Below are 23409 nucleotides of genomic sequence, written 5' to 3'. Positions count from 1 at the left end.
ATTGAAAGGTGCCAAAGCTGTCACTGCCCGTTGGCGCCATCAGGCAATTTTCTGTGCAGCATGATTCATAATGTAATCATTATACTTTTTGTAGATCTCAAACCCAGCAAGGCTAAAACCTCACATCTAGGTCAAGGGTTTACAATGCTAAACACTGTATGGTAGCAATAGGGTTAAGAACTTCATAAGCTGGGGGCTGGTGGTTCATTCCTATAATCCTAGCTACTCAGGAGGCAGAGATCAGGAGGACTGTGGTTCAAGGTCAACCCAGAGCAAAATGAAAGGGAGACTGTCAAAAATACCCAGCACATTTGCAACTGTGAATCCCTGAGCCCAAATTCCAGTTCCATCAAAAAATAAAAATAAAATTGCAAAAATACCCAACACAAAAAGGGCTGGCAGAGTGGCTTAAGTGGTACAGTGCCTACCTGGCAAGTATTAGCCCCTGAGTTCAAACCCTAGTAGCACACACACACACACACACAAAAACCCAATCCAAAACAACAAAAAAACAAAAGCCAAAAAAAAATTTTAGGGTTTCTAACTCAAAAGACAGGAATATTCCCCCAAAATAAGACATTAAGAAAGAGGGTTTACATGACAAATTTACTACTGAGTAAAAAAATTGACAGATATGTCTATGTGCTGATTTTTAACCAAGTCACGTATTAGTCTTTTTTTTTGTAATACATTAAAAAAATGAATGACTTATGAGCAAATTTCTTGCAAAATTAAATATCCTTTTACTAGGTGAATAATTACTCCTGCATGAGTTTACCAAGTTATATTTTTATCTGCTGGCGTTTTTGTTGCTTTTTTCAGGTGAGACAGTTACTCTTTCTTGGAAACGTGGTAGATACTCCTAGTTTCCAATAGTTTTGCAACAAGTGGCATTCTCAGCGGGGGGTGGGGGGGAAGGGGGCAGCACTGGACCTTGGTCTGGCTTTGCCCCTTTATGCCACGCCCGTCACGCTACGTTTCACCACGCCCCCCAGCAAACAACGAGGCCCCGCCCCAGGCGCCTGGCGGTTGACAGATGGCGCCTGCGCCATGCCTCGGCTCTGATTGGCTTGCCGCATTCCTGCGGCTGCTCCTATTGGCTGAAGGCACTCCCGCTGCGCTCGCCGGTTGGCCGCCGGGCCGTTGCCCTGGCGACGAAGGGTGTTGTGGTTCCGCGTCGCGCTGGGAGTTTCGGGTTGGTACCCACTCGCTCTCCCGCTGCAAAACAAACTTCAGCTGTGGACGCCACAGCCACGCCGCCCAGACCCTTCGCTAGCGGGTGAGCCCGGCGGGCGGGAGGGGACCACACTGTCACTGCAACAGGGTGAGCAAATAGCGGACCCTGTTTCCTTGTTTGCTTGTGGTATACCAGTATACACCTGCTGTGCATCCGGTGTGCATGTGCTCCTGCTGTTTACCCGGAGTGACATGTCCCCTACTGTGTCCCCGCCGTGCATGTAGCCCTGCTGTTTACCTGGTGTGACATGTCCCCTACTGTATCCCTTGCGTGCATGTGCCCTTGCTGTGTACCCAGAATGGACGTGGCCTGCTGTGTGCTCGGCCTTTGTGCATTGCTGTGCCTGATGTGCCCCTGCTATGTACTCGGCGTGGATGTTCCTATGCTGTGTACCCTCAGTGCGCCCCTGCTCTGTCTGGTGTGGCCCGCCGCGTACCCCGTGTGGATGTGCAAGTCCTCCGTCAGGAGGCGCATGCAGGCGTGTCAGGTGGAGGAGGGCACAGGCAGCAAGGGCACGGACTTTGCCTCCGCAGTTGCAGCTCCCAGTGGTGTGAGGCTGGCAGCTCCCTGCTCACCCAGGAGCCCCAGGTTCAGCAACGTCTGTCTCTTCCTGAAGTGCTTACAACGCGGGCCATGAGGAACACCAGCAAAGAGGTGCAGGGTGCCACGCACCGCTACGCTCCCTGCGGTGAGTGCAGTGGAGGGATGGGTAGGGGTGATCCAAGTGGGAACCATAAGAGCCCCCTCCTTCCTTTCTGCGGTGCCTAGCCCTTTGGAAAATTTTTGGTGATAGGTTAACCCTGTATAATGCTCACCCTGTTTTCCTGAATGTTGACTAAGGAACTTTGTTTGCATCTGCATCCACCAGGTATTTCATTGACTAGCTGGCTTTTGCTCCCAGGGTAGACCCCAACCAAGTGAAATGTTTCCTGCTTAAAGTAGCTGGACACAGGAAAACAGAATTCAGAGGAGGTTTCTGGCCTCTTAATGCACCAGGGCTTGAAGCTGAGAAAGAGAAGGGTGCGGGGAGAGAAGTCTTCAGATACTGTCTTCTGGTTTTTGCTTTTGTTTTTATTCTGCATCTTACCTTGGCTGGAGACAGAGAAGAGGGCGCATGTGCTCAGCTGGGAGGGGTCAGTTGGAACGATCCTCAGCTGTGCGTCTTACCTTGAGAAGACTGGAGACAGAGAAGAGGCTGGAGGTACCCAGCTGGGAAAGATCAGTGGGAGCCATCCACAGCTGCTGTCTGCTCAGTAGCAAAACCAGATGTGGCTCTCTACACACTCTAAGTGCAGCCTGTGCCAGAGCTCTTTCTGACGATGACCACTATTGGTGACACCACTGCCATGCTGGAAACTTGGGGTGGTCGCTGCACAGTTCAGGAGGCCTGGCAGGTTTCTCTTCTCCTGCCCTGGTCTGTGGAGCCTTCGTGTGATTTCTTGATGCCTTAGGTAGTGGTTTCATCAGAAGGAACAGCACTAAGAGACACTAGCAAGTACCAAGTACTTTTCTGAGCACTTTATACACACCAACACTTCTAATCCTCAAATAACCCTATCAGGGATCATCACCCTAATTTACAGACTGGGAAACTGAAGCTTGTAGAGTTTGGAGTAAGTTACAAAACATTGTACACTAAGTGGCTTTTCTGTGAGGCTGCTTAACCTCAAACAGCAGCCGGTGTCCTGTGGGCATGTGAGTGTATGAAATATTGCCTGTGACTTAGAGACCAGATGAACAAGACAGTCTTCATTTCTGCTCATAGTCTGTGAGCAGACTGTGTTTGCTCATTGATAAAATAAGGGAAAATAAGGCAACTGTGTTGCAGCAAGTAGAAAGAAAATCAACCAGACAGCAAGTGATCTGGTGTCAAACAGGTACTAGTAATTTTTGAGCGATAAAAGCTAAAAGCTAGCTCTTGGTCCCTTTACCCTTTTGTGTGCTTGTATTAGGGGCTAATGGTTGGTCCTGCTCTTTGAGCAAATCCTTTACACATATTTAAAGATAGATTAGAGTTTGGTGCCTGTCCAGAGTTTCCAGTAATGAGAATGTAGAAGATGGACTGTTCTCAGTGGATTAATTAGTAATCAAAACACAGAGAGGATAAACTAAAGCTCAAAGTAAATGCCCTTTACAGGAAGAAACGTTTGAACATGATTAAGCTACTAAACTCTGATTCTTTTTTTTTTTTTTTTGGTGGACCTGGAGCTTGAACTCAGGGCTTCGCTTCCAAAGCAGGTCCTCTACCGCTCGAGTCACCTCTCCAGTCATAAACTCTGATTTTTTTGTTTGTTTTTCGGTACTGGTGCTTGAACTCAGGGCCTTCACCTTGAGCCACTCCATCAGCCCTTTTTGTGATGGGTTTTTCAAGGTAGGGTCTCGAGAACTATTTACTGGGGCTGGCTTTGAACAGTGATCCTCCTGATCTCTGCCTCCTGAGTAGCTAGGATTTCAGGTGTGAGCCACTGGTGCCCCACTAAACTCTGATTCTTAATTTTTAAGTTGATTCTCTGTGACTTTTTGTGCCATTTTTCAGTTCTTTTCCTGACTTTTTTTTTCTTTCTTTTCAAAAGCAGATTGTGTTAACTGATTGATATCCTTTGGGTATTTCAAAGATTTTCCAGGTTAAATATCATTCATTTTTATGCAGTGAACCGAGCTTTAGTTCTAAGTAGAAATTGGATGTCTAAACTTTTAGCTCTATAGGATGGTGACTTCTTGTTTTTGTGTATGTGTGTGTGTGAGAGCTTCAGTGAATTAATTTATTCAGTACTGTCATCTTGTGCACTGTATTACTCAGGGTTCTTCAGAAAGCATAACCAGCAAGATGTCTATCTACATATACATCTCTCTCTTTATAAATATATGTATACATGCATGCATGCACACAGAGAGAGATTTGCTTTAAGGGTTTGCCTCACATGATTGTGCAGCTGGCAGGGATGAAATTTGCAGGGCAGGCTGGAAACCAGGGAAGAAGCTGAGGTTGCTTTCAAGTTTAAAGCCCATCGGAAGGCAGAATTTTTTCTTCTTTGGAGGAAAATCTCATTTTATTTTTCTTAAGACCTTCAACTGATTAGATGAGGCTCGCCCATATGTGGAGAGTTGTCTGTTTTACTGAAAGTCCACTGACTTAAATGTTAGTCTCATCTAAAAAAATACCTTTACAGAAACATCTAGAACAATGCTTGACTATTATCTAGGCACTTTATCTCAGATAAATTGGCATAAAAATTTGTTGTCACACCTGCCATAACTGGGCATTGTGTTAGCTTCTGAATGTCATGAATTTGTGACAGTACATTCTGGTAAGTGTATTCAATGTACCCAGTCACTGTGCTGCAGGAATCACAGCTTTTGTATTTTATATTTTTCCTGGATTTTGTTTCTAAAATTTTTAATCAGCTATGAGATTCTTTTCTTTATATTTGGATATCTGATTAATCAGTTTCTGATGTAAAGAGTTACCCGTAGGTCTGAGTGCCCCAGACTTCCTCTCCCTGTGGGGTCATAAAAAGATAATAATAACTGCAGGTCCATGGGATCTTGACGTAAGCTCCCAGACTATGACTAGATAGACACCTCCAGGGTGTCTCATGGTAGGCCCAAGCCAGTCTGTCGTGTCTATCCTTGATGCTGTCACCTCAAGGCCTGGGAGGCCTCCTCACTTCCATAGGCCATGCTCAGTCCTTTTCTGCATGGGGCTCCTGTCCCTGTGAGGAGGAAGAACAGAAGACAAGCAGTCCTTCATTTTCTTTTCCTTTCTGCTTCCCCATGCTCTTGCACCCACTCCCTCTTCATGGTAGAAGTCACTCAGTCTACAGTCACCATGTTTCAACTCAGTCTTCCCAAGGGACAGTCCTCAGGAATCTGAGCTTGAGAAGGTTTTTCACGCTGTGTGGTTGGTCTGGCCAAGTGAGTCCCCTCCGTCCCCTCTCTCTTCAGTGACCATCCAGGCCTCCCACCCACCGTGGCCTCCAGCACAAGCCAAAGGCTTGTGTGGGAAGAGGCTGCCCCTGGCAGATGTGGTTTGCTGTATGTGGCTGGGGTGGGGGTAAGAGGCCAGTGATGACTTCTAGGTGAAGATTCTTGGACCACACCCTGGCCTGCTTTCTCCTGCCTATAAAACTGGTAAACATGTTTAATAAGGTTTCTGAGACAAAGTTTATATTTCAGTTTATTGAAATCTTAAGTTTATTGAATCTTAGCCAACATCTGGCCTTATAGTCCATGGGCTGACTCATCATGTTTTAAGTGACTTGGAATTTTTCAGGATTTCATACTCCCCAGAACTTTATTCAGGAGAGACAGCCAGATGGATGGACCCAGGAGGTATAGATGCCTCCTGGAAGCCAACCCACTGAGGAAGAGGTGGGGCTTTCAGCTCTGCAGAGAAAGTCAGGCTGCTGCAGGCCACAAGGCCAGATTGGGGCACTGCTCCTTCCGCTGGTGTTGGTGACTGGCATTCTTGGGGGGAAGTGGGCTCAGGAGACTGAATTACTCCACTGGTAGGGTCTTGCTTCACCCCAGGAGCTCTGGAGCCTGTGATTCCTGCCTTATGCAGTGTCTCACACTGCCCTGACTGCACCATCTGCACAAAGATGGAATGGGGGAACTAGAGGCCCTCACTCAATGCAGGTGCCCTGCTGAAACCCAGTGCGGCACTGACCGCAGCCTCCCTCCTGTCTAGATTGGTATTACCACCTCCCTGTGAAGCGCTCGGAGAAGGCCGTGGGTGCCCCACCTGCATCCCAAATCCCAGGACTCAGTGATCTGGGCGAATCACAGAACGGCCACATGCCTGGGGTCCGGAGGTACTGGATAAAAGAAACAGACTCAGAGTATGTGAAGCTTGCGAAGCAAGGTGGCAGACCTGGTAAGCCAGCCCTCTATGCACCCTGTGGCTTCAAGACCAGGGCTGGGGCATTGATCCTGATCTCACCCATATGAAATATTGCTGTACAATCTGCAGTTTTGGCCCAAGGCCTTGGAAATTTAACTTCATGAAGTATATTGGGATGTGTTTAATCTTTGATGAAAATCAACTTTTATATAAGATTTAATTCATAAGGTACTATTCAACTATACTTAAAACTGAGGCAGTAGCCAGGTGCAGGTGGCTCATGCCTGTAATCCTAGCTACTCAGGAGGCGGAGCTCAGGAGGATTGCAGTTCAAAGCCAGCCCCAGGCAAATAGTTTTTGAGACACTATCTTGAAAAAAAACCCATCACAAAAAAGGACTGGTAGAGTGGCTGAAGGTGAAGGCCCTGAGTTCAAACCCCACTACTGCAAAAATAAAAGAAACTGAGAGACATAGTGAGTTCAATGGATCATGATGGCTTCCCAAATGTCTCATGGTGAGGCTTTAGGGTAAGTGACATCGAGGGGCACTAAACTTTTCTTTTGTCCCCGCTCGCTGCCACTACTCCTACAGAGAATGTCATAGGAGAAATGTAAAGCCAAATGGCCACATTTGTGCTTTCATTTTGTAAAACCCAGTCCAAACCACTTGGCTTACTCTGCAGGAGCAGGTGGGCCCAGGTCTAGACATGGTAGGTATTCTCAGATCCACCTTCCCCTGCTACTGATTAAAAGGACATTAGCAGGACAACTAGCAAAACCTGAATGAGATCTGTGAGAGAGTAAGAGCATTGCATCCTGATTTTGATCGTCATCATGGGATTGTGTAAGGTCTCTGGTTTGGGAACATCTAGTGAAATACGGAATTGATCCTCTGTGACACCCTTCTGCAACACGCTGCCCAATAGTTCTGAGACTAATACTGACAGTGACAATAATGATGAGAGATGGGGGGGCGGGGGGAAGAATTGATACAGCAACTGCAATTGTGATAGGATAGTACTTGGGGCATCTGGGTGAAGGGTGTGGGGAAGTTCAGGTCATTCCTGCAACTTTTCTGTAGGTCTGAAATATGTAACAAGAAAAAGATTCTAAAGTTAAAAATGGCAAGGTAAAAACTCCTTCCTGGGAGTGGTAAATCAGTAGATGTCTGCTGCTCCTGCCATAAATACTGCTGTGGTTTTGCCATTGGTGTTATCTGGCAAAACCAGTTCTTTGTAAAGCTAGCTAGCTGCCTTTGACATCAGTGGATGGGGAGGGACAAGGTAGAAAGCCAACCACTAGCCTGAGTGCTTCGAAGGAGCCTGTGCTCTGTGTCTCTCAGGCTGGCTCTAAAATGACAGATAGATCCCCCTGGTGACATCCCATCTAGGAACCTGGAAGGAGCAGTTTCTCCTGGAAATGGCTGGGAGTGGGGAGGAGGCAGGGACAGCCCCACAAAGGCAGAGGAGGACAATGTTACTTCTTGGAGAATGTTCGGTTGGGGAGGAGGGTTGGACACACAGCTAACTGAGGAATGGAGGGAGGAACTCTCCAGTAAGTGATGACAGTGGCGTGCATAGACCACCACACCATCTCAGGACCATGGGCTGTGTCCACATCCATTCAGGAGAGCGAGATGGGGGTGAGGGGTGCACATGTGTGGGATGTCCCTGCTTGTGTACCAGCTGGACCCCCAGCTGTTAGCCTGTTCTGAAGCAGAAGAGGGCCTGGGATGCTCTGGTAGTGCCCAGCTCAGAGGGACCCCAGGGTAACAGCATAGCACAGCATCCCTTGTTGAGGGCTACTGGTGCATGTGAGGCCACAGGACCCACGTAGCTGTGTCTCTTTCTCTTTGAGATTTGCTGAAACACTTTGCCCCTGGGACCAGGACAGGCTCTCCCATTGCCTACTCCCTACCGGACTGGTACGTCCACCACAGCAAGCCTGTGACAGCCCAGCAGCGTGAGTGAGTGTCTTACACTACCTGTGTTTTGGCTTATTGAGATAAAATAGCACAAAATTTACATGACCAGGGCTTTGGGGAGTATAGCCCAAGTTGTCAGAAGTCTGGAGGTAGAAAACCAGGGGCCTTTTGTTCCTGCCTCAAAGTGGGGGGTTTTACGTGACTTATCAGTAAATAGCTCCAGGTTTTTTTGTTCGCTGTACTGTGTGTCAGGACAATATCTACCTGCCACAGAAGCAGCAGACTGTCCCAAAGCTTTCTTCTTTTTACAGATGAAAGGCACAAGACAGCCAGAAATATAGACAACATTAAATTTCTGTGATGATTAGAGTTATGGGGTGTCATTGTCCTCCACAATGTTTGAAGTGTCTGGCAATTCCTGTTTGTGACCTTGCAACCTCAATCCTCCAAACTCCCCGTCTTGGACAGAGTGGAAACATGAAAAGTCATTTTGAATGAACAACTTCGTATTTTTTTTGAGCTTGGAAGATAAGACCTGTATATGTATTTCTAAGCATTTTCTAGTGTCCGCTGCCTGTTCTGTCCATAGTCACAGGGCAGTTTTCGTCGTCAGGATTCTGGTTCTGTCTTTTTTGTTTGATGTTTGTATATTTGTTTGTTTGTTCATTTGTGGACAGGGTCTTGCTATACTGTCCAGTCTGGCTTGAACTCTGCTTGCCCTGGACATCCATGTGCACTACCAGAGTTTTCAGTTTCAACAGGAAAAAGAACACACGAAAGTTACCATACGCCTAAGGCATGGGAATATGAGGCTCCCTGTTTTTTTTTTAATTTAATTATCATATTGTTGTACTGGGGGTATATTGTGACATTTACAAAAGTTCTTGCAACATATTATAATTGAAGTCACCCCTTCCATCATCCTGTTATTTTATTTTGTTTGCTTATTTATTTAGTGAACTGGGGTTTGAACTCAAGACCTGTAGACCTCTCCACCAGCCCTGTTTTGTGATGGGTTTTTCAAGATAAGGCCTCAAACCACAATCTTCCTGATCTGTGCCTCCTGAGTAGCTAGGATTACAGGCGTGAGCCACTGGCACCCCACCTCCTATTTTTTTTAAAAATAGATATTTTGTGCTAAGTTCAGAAAAGAGAGAGAACGAGGCCCAGTGAGTGAGAGAGCATGCTAGAGAGGAGGGGTTGGGGGACTTTGGACTTGACTCTTTCCTGTATGTCCTTTGTGGGGAAAGACCAACTGGAAGTTTAAACACCCACATCATCGAACAGGCAGTAGAGGACAGTTATTATTATCTTAAGTGACTGTATTAAATGGTAAATGTTTACTTGTGTTAAGCTGTTTAAAGGGGACAAAGCAGTAGATGCTATTCCAAAATAAATAATGATTGTATTATTATTATTGCTGGGGTTTGAACTCAGGGCCTCACACTTGCCAGGCAGGTGCTCTACCACTGGAGCCTCTCCACCAGCCCAATAATTATTGTATAAGTGATCTGTTTCATAAATTCACACTTTAATGCACTGCTGGCTTTTAATTCCCACGGGACCTGTGTGAGTTGTTCTTGTGATCGGCTTTTAATTCCCACGGGACCTGTGTGAGTTGTTCTTGTGATCCTGCTGGTGTGTTTCATCAGTGGTAGCAGCAGGGCAGGGCCCACCTGTGCCTTCAAGGCAGATGGAGGGAGGGAGGAGTGGTGGCTGACCTCAGACTGGAACTGTCCCCTCTGTCTCTGCAGAGCCCCTGTGGTCTCCATGCCAGATTACATGGTTTATGAGGAATTCAACCCTGCGCAGGCCAATGGTAGCTACGAATCCAGAAGAGGCCCCTTTGACTTTGATATGAAAACAGTTTGGCAAAGAGAAGCGGAGGAACTTGAGAAAGTGAAAAAAAAGGTAGGGCTTATGAACAGGGGACATAACACCATAACAGATGTTGGTGTCATTTACGTTGCTTTGTTTCTGCAGTTGCTTGTTAATGCTGCATGTCTTTTTTTATTATAACTTTTTTATTCGGACATATTATCATTAGGGGGGATTCACAGTGACAATTCTGATTAGACTTATATTGTACATTGGTTAGATCACCCCCACCCTCTCTCCCCTTCAGCCCCCTCACCGCCCCACTTAAAGCAATTGCAAGAGGTTTCTTAGTTCTATTTCATATAAGTATATGAAGTCCAGCCACCATATTTCCTCACCTTCATCTCCTTCATTCAACCTCCCCTCTCCCACAAGTACCACCCCCCACACTGTACCTATTTCACAGTCTTGTCTTTCATTATTAATATTTAAGTCAATGTTCAAAGGGGATTCTCGATGTGTCCCCACTGTGAGTCTACTTTACTTTGCTCAGTTCAACCCCTTCCGTTGCTCTCCCTTACAGCTTCCCTCCCACGCTCCCAATGCTGCGTGTCTTACAATGCTTGTGACACCAGCCATGTGCTCTTTGTTTTACATTTGCTTCTACTAAAAGGTGATCAGCCATGAGATGGTATCTAAAGATGAAATTAGCATAACACATCTCACCTGGCACTTATAGGCGGGGAATTTTATTTGTACTCACTATCTTGCTTCTGAGTAGTTCTGTTTCATGTTAAATATTGAAGTTGAGGTTTCCTAAAATGTTCCTTACTGATAATAAAGGATGAGAAGAGGGATTATTTTCTTCTGCACAGACTCCCAGGGTGAATTTGACCTTGAAGGAGTGACTGGCCTGCAAAGTAAAGGTTTCTTAGGGGCTCTCAAGGGCAACCCATCCCTGGTTGATAGACAGGTTGTGACCTCTTGATTAGAAGCCCTGTCCATCCCCTCACCTCCTCTTTGGGACTGCCAGGGACTCCAGGGATTGCACTCTAGTCACCTGTATCACTGAGGGCTTTGCACGGCTGCTAGCACCGAGGATGAAATTAGTCTTAGTGCTGCAGGATTTATTAGTGAAGTGATGTAATTTGTATTAAAAAAAAAAAACAGCGGTGCTGTGATCCTGAGAACTGAGTGCACACCGTTGTCACTTGAATACTGAGGAGATTGGCGCTCTTATTAGGCACAGCCAACTCCCCAGTCTGACATCTCCATGTCCTGGTGTTCACACCAGAAACCCCTCAGTTGATTTGGGGACTTGGGCTGTTGGCTGCAGTGGGTCCTCCGCAATGCCACACTGTGTTGAAGGGACCCTGTGTTGGGTCCCTTCAATGACCATTGCGAATGGGCTCTACTAAAGACCAGGCATGTTTCTTAGTGACATGTAAGGGGCCAAGGACCTTGAGCTGAAACCTAGCGCTCAACACAACGCTTGGACATTGAGCACCACTACAGTACATAGCTGGAGAAATTTACATTGATGTTGCTGAATGCAACATCACTACAAATTAAGTGGAGTTACTTAGGTAGTCACCACTTATACAAGCTGTGCTAGGGGCTGTCATATGCCTGAGGCCGGCCTGTTCCCCACCCCTGTCATGCTAAGAAGGTAGGACAGTAGAGAGGCTCAGATGCTGAAGAAACACGGTGTTGGGTAATCTGGGATGAGTTCATCAGGGAAGGCCCGATTGCTCCAGGAAGAAATGGAACACCATTGGTACTCAAGTGCCACTGGCTGTGTAATTTTCCATCTAGCTCTCCCTTCTACCCTGCTGAAATGGGGAGTTCCTTTATTTCCTTCCTGTGTCTTGCAAGAGCTCTTGTATAGAAAGTAAGAGCTGTGACATGAGAATCCTGAGCTACCAGCTTGTACTGGACTTGGACGTGCAGCCTTCCCTAGACTCCTACCTCCTGGAAACAGGGATGGGGTCCAGAGCTTCCTTAGCTACACTGTGGCCAGCCCTGCACTTAGGGCAGGCAAGCTCACCTGCAGGGTGATTGGGAGGGATGGTGTCTCCAGCTCTTCTTAAAAATGTTGATGGTTCCTCAGTGGGTTTTATTTGCTTACTCTTTTTTTTTTTTTTGAGGTACTAGGGTTTGAACTCAGGGCCTACACCTTGAGCCACTACCACCAGCCCATTTTTGTGATGGGTTTTTTTCAAGGTAGGGTCTCTCAAGCTATCTGTCTGGGCTGGCTCTGAACTGAGATCCTCCTGATCTCTGTCTCCCGAGTAGCTAGGATTACAGGTGTGAGCCACCATCACCTGGCTGTTGTCATTTTGCTTTTCTGTTTTCTCATACCATTCATTCTCTATTTTTATAAGGCACAGTTTTTATATAGTAAAGCTCACCTGCTCTGTACACCACAGCAACCTGGCTACAGAGCAGTTCATTCAGCCCCCCAATTTCTCAGCCCCTTTGTCTTCCCAGCCTTCCTCCCCCTTGCAGGCACCATCTGATTTCAGTCTCTATAGCTTTCCCTTTTCTAGAACGTCAAGTCCACTGCATCCTGCCCTTGATCGTCCATCACGAGGCAACATGCACTTGAGTACAGCCATGTCCTTGGGAGTGTCAGAACTCGGTTTTCTGAGTTGCCCAGTAGTGTTTCCCTGTGGACCAGGGTACCATTTGCTTATCCATTCTCTGTTGATGGGCACTTGCCGTGCTTCTAGTTCTTGGTGACTGTCACTAAAGCCCCTGAGAGCTTGACCAGAAGCTTTGCATGACTGTTCATTTTCACTTGGGCAGGCATGGGAATCCTTCCTCTGGGTTGGGGATCTTTTAGGACACTTTAATGCTCCTATGGTTAGCTATTCATTGTTTTCCTCCTGAGTAGATGGTGTCTTTACTTAACCACTCATAAAGTCATTCATCATCCCATTTTCAAGTCTGTCTTGCTGAATAGGACTATTGTCAAATTATATTTTGTCGTGACTGTTTACTACCACAGTGAAAGTCCAGTCCTACAAGTTTTGTGTCTTTGCTACTCTTGGTGAGTTTTCTTCTCCTCTGACTTCAGTACTTGTATTTCTCTGCATAGGTGAAGCTGCCAGCCATTAACTCAAAGTATTCAAGCAAAGCGGGGACCCCCATTGGCCCTAAAGACTCTGCAGGAAGTAGACTGTCCTTCCCACCCATGTGAGTGCTCGAGCCACGTGGACAAATGCTGCCCGATGAAGTTTGGGGTTGGTCTTCCATCATTCATCTGCGCAACAGTTGTGACCATGACCTATACTTCCCACAGCCTTGCCCATAGAGCCCGGCCACACCTCGCCTGCCCACCATCTAATTGCGTTTTTGTCACTTCCTGACATCTTTTTGGCTCTTTGAGCACATCTCCCCTCTTTGTCTTGTTTTCCATGCAAATTTGTGGTTTGGAGCCACTCCACGCTGCATGCTCATGCTGCTTGGTACTGGTGGTTTCTGTCACTGAGGCTGAGCACCGGGGGCTGCACCCTGTGGGACCTCTGGTTCTGCAGCTAGCTGGAGCTAACATTCGTGGATCTTCCAACTGGAGGGGAAGATCCCAGAGGCCTTCTGTACTTTCCCAGAATTCCAGTTTAGTGTGAGAATAAATGACATTAATTGCCTGACTAATTTTTCAAACAGCTTTTCATGGTAATTACACTGTGACCGATACTGTGTGAATACCCAGCTTAGGCAACGAGGGAGGAGGAACAGAGAAGACAGAAAAACTTGGGAGGAGGCAGACAGGGTGGGAACCATCAAGGCACCCTTAACAAAAGTGACTCACACATCAGTCAGAAACCCAAGGCTTTATGGAAACAAGCAACGCTCTTGTCACCCCTTTGACTGAAAGCATGTGCTGCCCCACCTGTCAAAAGCTGTGACTTGGGTTGTGATGAGATTGAGAAATTTCAGCAGGTGGTGAAGGCGAAGCCAGCGATGACACATGACAGGACACAGAGCCAGGGAGGCAGCAAACAGTGTCGGGTCAACTATAGCGAGGACAAGAGAAAGTAATTAAGAAAGAAATCATTTGTTTAAAGGAATGGAGGTTCTGAGCAATCCATTAGTATCGGGAAGGGCGTGTTTTGAGGACTTCCTTGTGAAATATAACACTGCAGTCATTACTGATTGTTAATTGGCTAACATCAAAGGTTTTGAGAACTGGACCAAACTTATTCTCACCCACGTATAAGGAATACTGTGAAATGTAATTTTTATTCTTAAAAATGGAGAAAGAGACAAAATTGAGAGACAGAGGGAGAGATAGGGAGGGACAGACTGAGAAGAGAGTGAGAAGGAGGGAGAGAGGAAGGGAAAGAGAGAGAGGGAAAGAGGGAGGGACAGAGAGGGAAGGAGACAAAGGGAGAAAGAGCTCTCTCTGTCTATTGAGAAAGGAGAGAGACACTGACTAGAGCACCTTTGTGGTTAGGATGCGGTAATACATATGGACTTACTACCACTGTGTTCCCTGAATGCTGCTTCTGTTTCTTTTATCACCTGTCACACTAAAGTTTAACATTCGTTTTTCTCTTTTTGAGGCCTGGTCAGAAAACAGGTTCACCAACAAACTTTTCCAAACTCATCAGCAATGGTTACAAGAATGAGTGGTTACAGCAGCAGCAAGGCGACTCGGATAGGAGGACCCCGAAGATGTCCAAGGCATCCGTGTCCTCTCAGTCCACCCAAGACCCTGAAGGGCTGGAGGATCCAGAGGCACCCCAGGACCCCGAGGCTCCTGAGGTCTCTCAGAAAGCTCAAGGTGAGGGGTGCCCCAACATTCCATACCCCTCAAGGCAGGGTTTGCAGGTGGCTTTCTTATTGCATGATGAGATATAAGTAATCTAGAAATAATGTTAAAAGTTCACAGAGTGACCGAGGTTACAGATAAGCATGAGGATAATAAATGGTTTGCTTTTTTCCTCTTTGCGGTACTGGGGTTTGAACTCAGGGCCTCACACTTGCTAGGCAAGGTGCTCTACCACTTGAGCCACTCCACCAGTCCTATTTTGTGTTGGCTGTTTTTGAGATGAGGTCCTTTATCTGGCCTCAAACTGCAATCCTCCTGATCGCTGCCTCCCGAGTCGCTAGGATTACAGGAGTGAGCCACTAGCTCCCAGCTTGCTTTTTCCTCTTGCTTCCAACAACCCAGAAAAAACCATGGCTTCCAGGGCTTCATACTATTCTTTACATGTAAAACTTTGCAACAGCAACAATGAGCTAAATAACACTAGTTTCAGTCTTCAGGGTCCAGAGTTGTGACCCTGCAGTGCTGGACTCCAACACTTTTTCTTTTAAATAAAAAAGCCTCCATCCTTTGAAAACAAATCTAAATTCAAACTTGAAATGGCTCCATTATCAGCATTTCTTAAATTATAACTTTGTCTGTTATTGTATTTCAAAATAATATACTGGCTTTAATTTTTAATATTCCAAGAGAAAATTAGTATTTGGTTTGATTCATGCATCTATTTTGCTGTTGCTGTACTGAGATTTGAGCCCAGGGCTTGCTAGGCTGTATTACTTGAGCCATGCCTGCAGCCCTTTTTATTCTGGCTATTTTGGAGATAAGGTCTTGCTTTTTGCTCAGGCCAACCTGAACTGCAGTCCTTTTATTTTACCAGCTGTAGTTGGGAAGACAGGTACATACTAGCATGCCTGGCTTGTTTGTTGAGATGGGGTCTTGCTAACTTTTAGTCTGGGCTGGCCTCTAACCATGAACCTCCTGATCTCTACCTCCTGAGTAGCTGGGATTATGGGTATTTTAAAGCCTCTTGAGGGTTAAATTTAGTTTCCATAGCTCTACTAATTTCTGAGCATTTGCCTCTGGGCAAATTATTTTACTCTTGTTGGGACTTCATTTCTTTTCGAAGAAGGTTTTTTTTTTTTTTTTTTTTGGCAGTACTAGGATTTGAACTCAGGGGCCTCAGCCTTGCTAGGCAGATACTCTACCATTTGAGCCACTCTGCCAGTCCTTTTTATTGAGTTGGGTTTTTTCAAGAGAAGTTCTTGCTTTCATTTTTGCCTGGGCTGGCTTTGAACCACCTCCTGCTGATCTCTGCCTCCTGAATAGCTAAGATTACAGATGTGAGTCACTAATACCAGGCTAGTTTTGTTTTCTTATGGTGCTGGGGATTGAACTCAGGGCCTTGCACATACTAGGCAAGCACTTTACCTCTGAGCTGTATCCTCAGTCCTTTCCTTCCTTTGATTCAGAGGAGAGAAGCCTGCCACATATCCTCAGGCATTTGAAGTGCTTAATACGAGGTTTGTATGGGTAGATCTCTGCATGACTTCCATGTCCAGCTGCTTACTGCTTTGTGAGCAAGGTCTGCTAATGAGCACTGACTCCGTGGAGGAGATGAATGATGAGTTCATACTGAATGAAGTTACCAACAAGTGCCCTTGTGGCCAGCCGTGGTGGTTCATGCCTGTAATCCCAGCACTCAGGAGGCTGAGGCAGGGGGACAGCAAGTTTGAGGTCAGCCTAGGCTACACGGTGAGATCCTGTCTCAAAAATCAAACAAAAGTGCCTCTTTTACCTCTATAGAGTCAGCAGTATTTTATGACTGTGTTGTTTTAAGTAGTACAGAGTTTTTGCTAATTCTTAAGTAATGATGAATTATTGTAATAGCTGGTCTATTTCATTAATTGAGAAGCAAATGTACTTCTTTATTATTTATACTCCTTTATTACAGGGTCCTCTCCTCCAAGTGAGTATTCTTAGAGAAATTGACCTGCATGGAAATATAAGAGCCTCATGCACAAAAAACACCAATGGATGTAGTCTTTAAATCTCATCGTGCAGCCTCTCTGCAGCCCACCATGACCTCCTCCCAACTGCATGTACTCTGATTCCGAAGCCCATGCTGCACACACTTTTTTTTTTTTTAAATGGTGGGACTGGGGTTTGAACTCAGAGCTTTGTACTTACAAAGCAGGGACTCTACCACTTGAGCCACACCTCCAGACCATTTTGCTCTGTTTATTTTTGGAGATGGGGGTCTCGTGAACTATTTGCCCAGGTTGGCCTCCAACTGCAATCCTCATGATCTCGGCCTTCCAAGGAGCTGGGATTAGAGGCATGAGCCACCATGCCTGGCTCTGCTCATGCTTTTGAAACACGCACTGTGTTATCATTGGCTGCAGTCACCCCGCTCTGCAAGTCATTAGAACTTATCCTTCCTGTCCTGCTGAACTTTGCACACTTTGACCAATGTCTCCCTATTCTCTGTCAAACACTTTCCACCTCCTCCCCGCCCCCCACAGCCCCTCGTGACCACCATGCTACTCTCTGCTCTCATGGGCTTGGCTTTCTAAGATTCCAATCTGAGTGAGCTCATGCAGTAAGTGTCCTTCTCCTCTGGGTTTATTCCACCTAGCATGGTGTCCTCTGGGCTCATCCATGTTGTTACAAATGACAGAATTTCCTTCCTTGTAGCTGAATAGCATTCCTTGTGTCTATGGACCACATTTTCTCTGTCTGTCCATCTGTTGATGATATTAGGTTGAGTGTATAGCTTGGCCACTTCGAACAATGTTGCAATGACCATGGGCGTGCAGACATCCCTTTGGCATGCTGGTCCCAGTTTCTTTGGATGTACACCCAGAGGTGGGACAACTGGCTCATATGGTAGATCGAGGTTTGTTTTTTTGTTTTTTGGTACTGGGGCTCAAACTCAGGGCCTTCACCTTCAGCCACTCCACCAGCCCTATTTTGTGAAGGGTTTTTCAAGATATGATCCTGTGAACTATTTGCCCGGGGTGGCTTCAAATGGCAATCTTCCTGATCTCTGCCTCCTGAGTAGCTAGGATTACAGGTGTGAGCCACCAGTGCCCAGCCTTAGTTTTGGTTTTCTGGGGAACCTCTACCTTGCCTTCTGTGATGGCTGTACTAATTTATATTCCCATCAGCAGTGCTCCATGGCCCTTTCCCCTTTTCCCCACAGGCTTGGGAACATTCTCCTGTTTCATCTTTTTGAAAATAACCATTCTGACAGGAGTGGTGGTTTATTTTGGATTTCTCTTATGCTTAGTGATGAACATTTTTCATATATCTATTGGCCATTTGTATATATTTTTTGAAAAATGTCTGTTTGGGTCCTTTGCCCATTTTCAAGGTGGGTTATTTGCTCTCTTGCTACGGAGTAGTTTGAGTTCATTATTTATTTTGGAGTTTAACCCTTATCAGCCATACTGCTTCAAAATGTTCTCCCCTGTTCTGTGGATTGTATTTTTATTTTGTTGATTACTTCCTTTTCTGTGAATAATCTCTTTAGCTTAATGTAATCCCATTTGTCTATTTTTGCTTTTATTTTTGGTGATCACTACAAAAATCATTCCAAGACCACTGTTGGGGAGATCCCCAGTGTATTTTTTTTTAAGTTTATCTGTGTGGGGACTTTGATGTAAGAGCAGAGTTGATTGTTGCATATGATATGGGATGTGTCTAGTTCATGTTGTTTTGCTTGTGGATTATAGTTTTCCAGCAACCTTTAAAAGACTGTCCTTTCTGTACTGTGTTCTTGACACCTTTGCTGTCTATCTGGGGGCTTGTTTTGGGCTCTGTCTGGTGCATTGTTTTTGGATTTCATGCAGCCCCATGCTGTCATGATCGCTCCAGCATTATAATGTGTTTTGACATCAGGCAGCATGATTCCTCCAGCTTTCCTGTTTTCCTCGGGACTTCTCTGGATATTTAGGGTCTCTTATGGTCCTGTAAGAATTTCAGAGTTATTTCTCTCAATGAAAGATGCCACTGAAATTTTTGATAGGGATTAACATGAAATCTGAAGATATCTTTGGGTAGTAGGAACATCTTGTTTTTTTGGTACTGGGGCTTGAACTCAGGGTCTACACCTTGAGCCACTCCACCCGTCCTTTTTTGTGATGGGTTTCTTCAAGATAGGGTCTCATGAACTATTTGCCTGGGCTGGCTTCAAACTGTGATCCTCCTGATCTCTCCCTCCTGAGTAGCTAGGATTACAGGGTGAGCCACAGCACTTGGCAATGTGAACATTTTAACAATATTAATTCCTTCAATCCATGAATTTGGGGTATCTTTTTGTTTAGTTGGGTCTACTTCAATTTTTCTCATCAGCAAATTAAAGTATCTAATGTACTGATCCTTCTACCTCTTTGGTTAAATTTACTCCTGAGTGTTTCTTTTGCTACTGAGAATGAGATTATTTTAAGGGAGGAAAGGTTTATTTTGGCTTAGGGTTTCAGAGGTGTTGTTCTAGCATGGTGGGGAGGGTACAGCAGAGCAGAAGAGTTCAAATCAAGGCAGCTGGGGAGGTGTGGTTCAAGTGGTAGAGCACCTGCTTTGCAAGCATGAAGCCCTGAGTTCAAATCACACCACAAAAAGGAAACCAGGAAGCAGAAAAAGGGAACACAGTGCTTCTTTCCCTTCTTTCCCCCCATTTGTTCTGTCTAGGACCCCTGTTCAAGGAATGTGGACACATTCAGGGTGGATCTTCCTCCCTCATTTAATCCTCTCTGGAAACCCTCACATCATACCCAGAATTACTAATTTCCCAGGAGTTTCTTTTTTGAGAGGGGTGGGGCAACACTGGGGCTTGAACTCAGGGTCTCAGACTTTCTAGACTTGCTAGGCAGGGACTCTACCACCTGAGCCACTCCACTAGTGCTGTTTTCTATGTGTTTTTTCAAGACAGGGTCTCTCAAAGTATTTCCCTGGGCTGGCTTCGAACCATGGTCCTCCTGATCTCTGCCTCCTAAGTAGGTAGGATTACACGTCTGGGCCACCGGTGCCTAGTTCCCTAGGAGCTTCTTAATCTAATCAGGTTGACACCACCAGCCATCCCAAATCCGCCCCTTGTCACTTAATGCCCAAACACATCTTCTTAAACCATCACATCCCACCCCTGGCTCCCAAAAGGCTCATGTTCAGTTCATAATGCAAAATTCACTCAGTCCATCTCCAATACTCCTCAAAGTCTTAACTGTTCCAACATTGTTCAAAGCCTTCTCTGAGACTCAAGGAGTCTATGAGCCCTGGTAAAATCAAGAAGAAAATGACATGCTTTCAACATTCCATGGCACAGTGAGGAACAGGAAAACAGCAAGGAAGGATGAGACCACACCAAAACCAAAAACCAGCCGGGTGAACCGTAAATCCTGGAACCCTGTGTCTGGCATCTGGGGCACATGATGTTGTGATGTGACCTTCCTGGGTTTGGGTAGCCCCACTCCTATAGACTTGACATTTGTAGCCCACCAGGCCTCTTTCTTGGTGTCTTTCCTCAGCAGATGCCCTAAGCTCCTGGCACCTGGGATCACCATTGCATGCTAGGCTTTACTCTCACAGCTTCACCAACTGACTTCTCAGGGATCCTTGAAGGGAGTTTAACCCCTTGAAATACTGCCTGGCATCCCCAGCATTCCTCAAAAGTTTGGGAGGAAGCCACCATGACGCTAACTTTTGCAGCCTGCCTGCCTGAAAACCCAGCATCACATAGATAATGCCCAGGTCTGCTGCCTGTCTTGAGTGCCTAGGAGTCTGAACCTGCGAAAACCATCCCTGGGTGACCCTATGTATGCAGGATGCCCCAGTGACTTTCTCTTCCTGAGGGAAAGTCTTTCAAGTGAGCCCACCAGGAGTGGGTTCTGCTCAGTGTTTGAAATGTCCTCAAGGCCTCTCTACTGTTTTCCCAGTGCAAGTTACTTTGCTTCTTTTTAGGTCCTAATCTAACAACCATGCAGCCCTTCTCATCTGCAGATTTAAACTTTAAAAACCTGACACTTTAAAAACATTTCTGCTCTGCTTTTTTATTCCCAATTCTCACTGCAAACCTGGCTAAAGAGCAGCTAGCAATATCCACACCAAATACCCGTGCCATAGCCTGTGTGCTATGTTATTTTGATATTTCCCCCCACCAAATTAATTAGTCCATTATTTCCTTCCTTCCTTCTATCTCTCTCTCTCTTTTCCTTTTTTTTTTGAAGTACTGGGATTTCAATTCAGGGCCTGACCTGTGCTAGGCAGGCACTCCAGGACTTGAACCAGTCCTTTTTTTGCATTGAGTATTTTTGAGATAGGGTCTCACTTTTATTTTTTCCCCAGGCTTGCCTTGAACTGTGATTCTCTGAAATCTGCCTCTCAAATAGCTAGGATTACACTCGTGAGTCACCAGTGACTGGCTAGTCTATTGCTATTTATTTACTGTTCTTAGCCTATTTTTTTTTTTTTGCATATAATAGTTCTTCAAGGGGATACACTGCGACATTTACACATGCACTTATATTTTCTGCATGGCCTCAAGTAGGTAGAATTTATTTCACCACAAGCAGAATGTATATATGTAATCAAGGGGCTACCACTTAGCACAGATACAAGTCTATAAAGTTTGTGTCAGGAAATAATTCCTTGCAGGTGTTATGTAATCCATGCATTTCCATGATTAGCATTAAGACCTGCTGAATTCTAGAGAAATATTTAACCAGCTAAAATTAATGAAATTTTTAGTAAACAGCAAACAAAGTACCCGTAGTCCTGGAGAGATTCCATATGGAATGGGATTCAAGGGGTGGGGGGAGTGCCACCACGAAAACCCTGCTCCCTCCTCCCTCCCTCCACTTTGGTTGGTGCTGAGGAGGTCACATTGTTTCGCCTTCTCTCTCTCTGATTGTCTTTTCCTTTCTGTCATTTCCTTGCCCTTCTGTTTCCTATTTCTCTGTCCAGCGTGGTTTACACTGTAAACAGTAGCCAAACCAGGTGGTGTCTTTTGTCTTCAGACTAGAAAACACTGCACTTTAAGCTGTTGCTGTTACTTCCTGGAAATTGTCTAGTCAAGGTTTCTTATTAATGTTTCTTTCTTCCACGAGAGATAAGATAGTTAACATCTTACTGCTATTTTTACAACTCTCCAGGGTGTTTTGGTATTCAAGAAAGCTGACCGTTGGGTCACGGGCTCTGTTTTATATTTGGACAAAGCCCAAGGAGGAGGTGACACATGGGGAAAGGACAGAGTCCCCTCTCCCTGTTGCCTTCTGTTGGCATGGGTCGGTGATGGGGATCCCTGAGTGTACTCAAGGGGGCGCTCTGTCCTGGCCACCCAGTCCCAAAGCTGGGTGTGGTTTGTGCTGTGAGCTAGGATTGTATGCTCAATTTTCACATGGACTGTATGTTTAATCTTTATGAATGGGGTAGAAATATGTGCTTTCTTTTATTTTAAGTCAATAAGTGAAAAAATTGAATATATAGAAAACATCATCCTCACCTGTCTGCTCACATGTGTCCCTTGCATTGCAGGCCCAAAAGCATCTCCATCTGCAGTGACACAGGAAGAGCTCAAATGAACCCGGATGCAATATTCAGGATGAACTTTCTAGTAGCTCATGATGATACTTACAACCACATTTATAAGGCTCCTGTTCTATTTTACTAACGTAGGTTCTTATGGAATGGCTTATCTTGCAGCATGTTCGACATCCCCGAGGCATAGGCAGTAGAAGGCTTGGCTTTGTTCCTTGCCTTTCCCTGGGATGTGGAGCACATGGTCAGCAAACCACAACCATATCTGCTTTCCTGGCCTGGTGACCTCCCTCCACTTCTGACCTCACCACCTGTACACACCATGGTGTGGGAGCACTCATTGCCTGAGGACCCTCAACAGGAAGAAGAAACTCACAGAGCCAGCTTCAGCCTTTTTTATTGTTTGGTCCCTTCATCTTTGTAGAAATAATTTTCCTGTTACATATTCCAGAATATGGTGATATAGTTTGTATTAAAAATATTTTATTATGCCTTGAAGTTTCAAACATTTATTAGAAAACATAACATTTACTAGTTCAAAATTTTTGGCTAATACTTTGAGCATAAACCAAAGTCCAGCATATTAAACATTTGTTATTCTATATCCTTTAAGTACAAATATAATTAATTTTCATACCTAATAGACCTACAAACTTTCTAATAATCGGATTCAATGTGATAGTTTTATGAAATTATTGTTTATATATTAGTGAGTAACATTAAAATGTAGTTTTATTTTGTACACAATTCATTAATGGGATAGTATTTTTTTGACAGGAAAGTTTGTAGGCAGCCAAATAAGATCACAGGTATTTTAACTTTCCATAGAATTAACTTATCATGCACTTGCTCAGATAAAATTTAAGTTTCAAGTTAGTTCTTTACTGACACCTGAGCACTTGTGTCTACACTGTGTGATCAAAAGGGTGTTACTGCGGGGTATCCATACACTGTGTAAAAACGTGAATGTCTGTCTGTACCAAATAAAACAATACATTGCAATAGTGTGTTTCCCACCTCTTTTCTCCTCTTCCTTCCTCCTCATTCTCAATCTAATTCTTATCTCTTTCTCAAGTACTCTCACTTTAATGAAAAATACATTAGGAAGAGATAGCAGTAATTTCTTATTCTTTCTTTTTTTTTTGGAGGTGGGGGCAGTACTGGGGTTTCAAGGCCTCATACCTTCTAGGCAGGTACTCTACCACTTGAGCCATAACTCTATTTTCTTTATAAAGTGTCCTAGACTCTACTATGATTTTAGAGCAACAGAAAACATACAAAGA

At 45.1% G+C, this 23409-nt stretch overlaps 1 protein-coding gene across 5 annotated transcripts; it reads left to right on the top strand.

Annotated features, from left to right (window-relative positions):
- Positions 1 to 1154: 1154 nt before the first annotated feature.
- Positions 1155 to 22624, top strand: C2H7orf57 (chromosome 2 C7orf57 homolog). 5 transcript variants are annotated; one of them, XM_074065400.1, is made up of 9 exons: positions 1155 to 1279; positions 1771 to 1925; positions 5928 to 6113; positions 7938 to 8046; positions 9759 to 9915; positions 12923 to 13020; positions 14391 to 14611; positions 16548 to 16562; positions 22124 to 22624. In XM_074065400.1, the coding sequence occupies exons 2-9, from the start codon at positions 1871 to 1873 to the stop codon at positions 22168 to 22170; spliced, it is 888 nt and encodes a 295-aa protein (XP_073921501.1). In that variant the 5' UTR covers positions 1155 to 1279; positions 1771 to 1870; the 3' UTR covers positions 22171 to 22624. The 5 variants fall into 5 exon arrangements, with proteins under 5 accessions (XP_073921501.1, XP_020020796.1, XP_073921503.1 ...); XM_074065402.1 differs by having other exon boundaries at positions 1166 to 1279; positions 1854 to 1925; XM_074065401.1 differs by having other exon boundaries at positions 1167 to 1324.
- The last annotated feature ends 785 nt before the right edge of the window (positions 22625 to 23409 follow it).

This window comes from Castor canadensis, chromosome 2 (genome assembly GCF_047511655.1).
Source record: "Castor canadensis chromosome 2, mCasCan1.hap1v2, whole genome shotgun sequence".
Classification (NCBI taxonomy): Eukaryota; Metazoa; Chordata; class Mammalia; order Rodentia; family Castoridae; genus Castor; species Castor canadensis.
The sequence above is the reverse complement of the archived record's forward strand: the minus strand, read 5'-3'. Positions and strand labels throughout refer to the sequence as shown.

Bases quoted from the DNA above. Each gene is read 5' to 3' on its own strand.
- C2H7orf57 (XM_074065400.1), top strand. From the start codon at position 1,871: ATGAGGAACACCAGCAAAGAGGTGCAGGGTGCCACGCACCGCTACGCT. The intron at 8,047-9,758 runs GTGAGTGTCTTA...CTGTCTCTGCAG, and splicing joins GTGACAGCCCAGCAGCGTGA to AGCCCCTGTGGTCTCCATGC. The intron at 13,021-14,390 runs GTGAGTGCTCGA...TCTCTTTTTGAG, and splicing joins AGACTGTCCTTCCCACCCAT to GCCTGGTCAGAAAACAGGTT.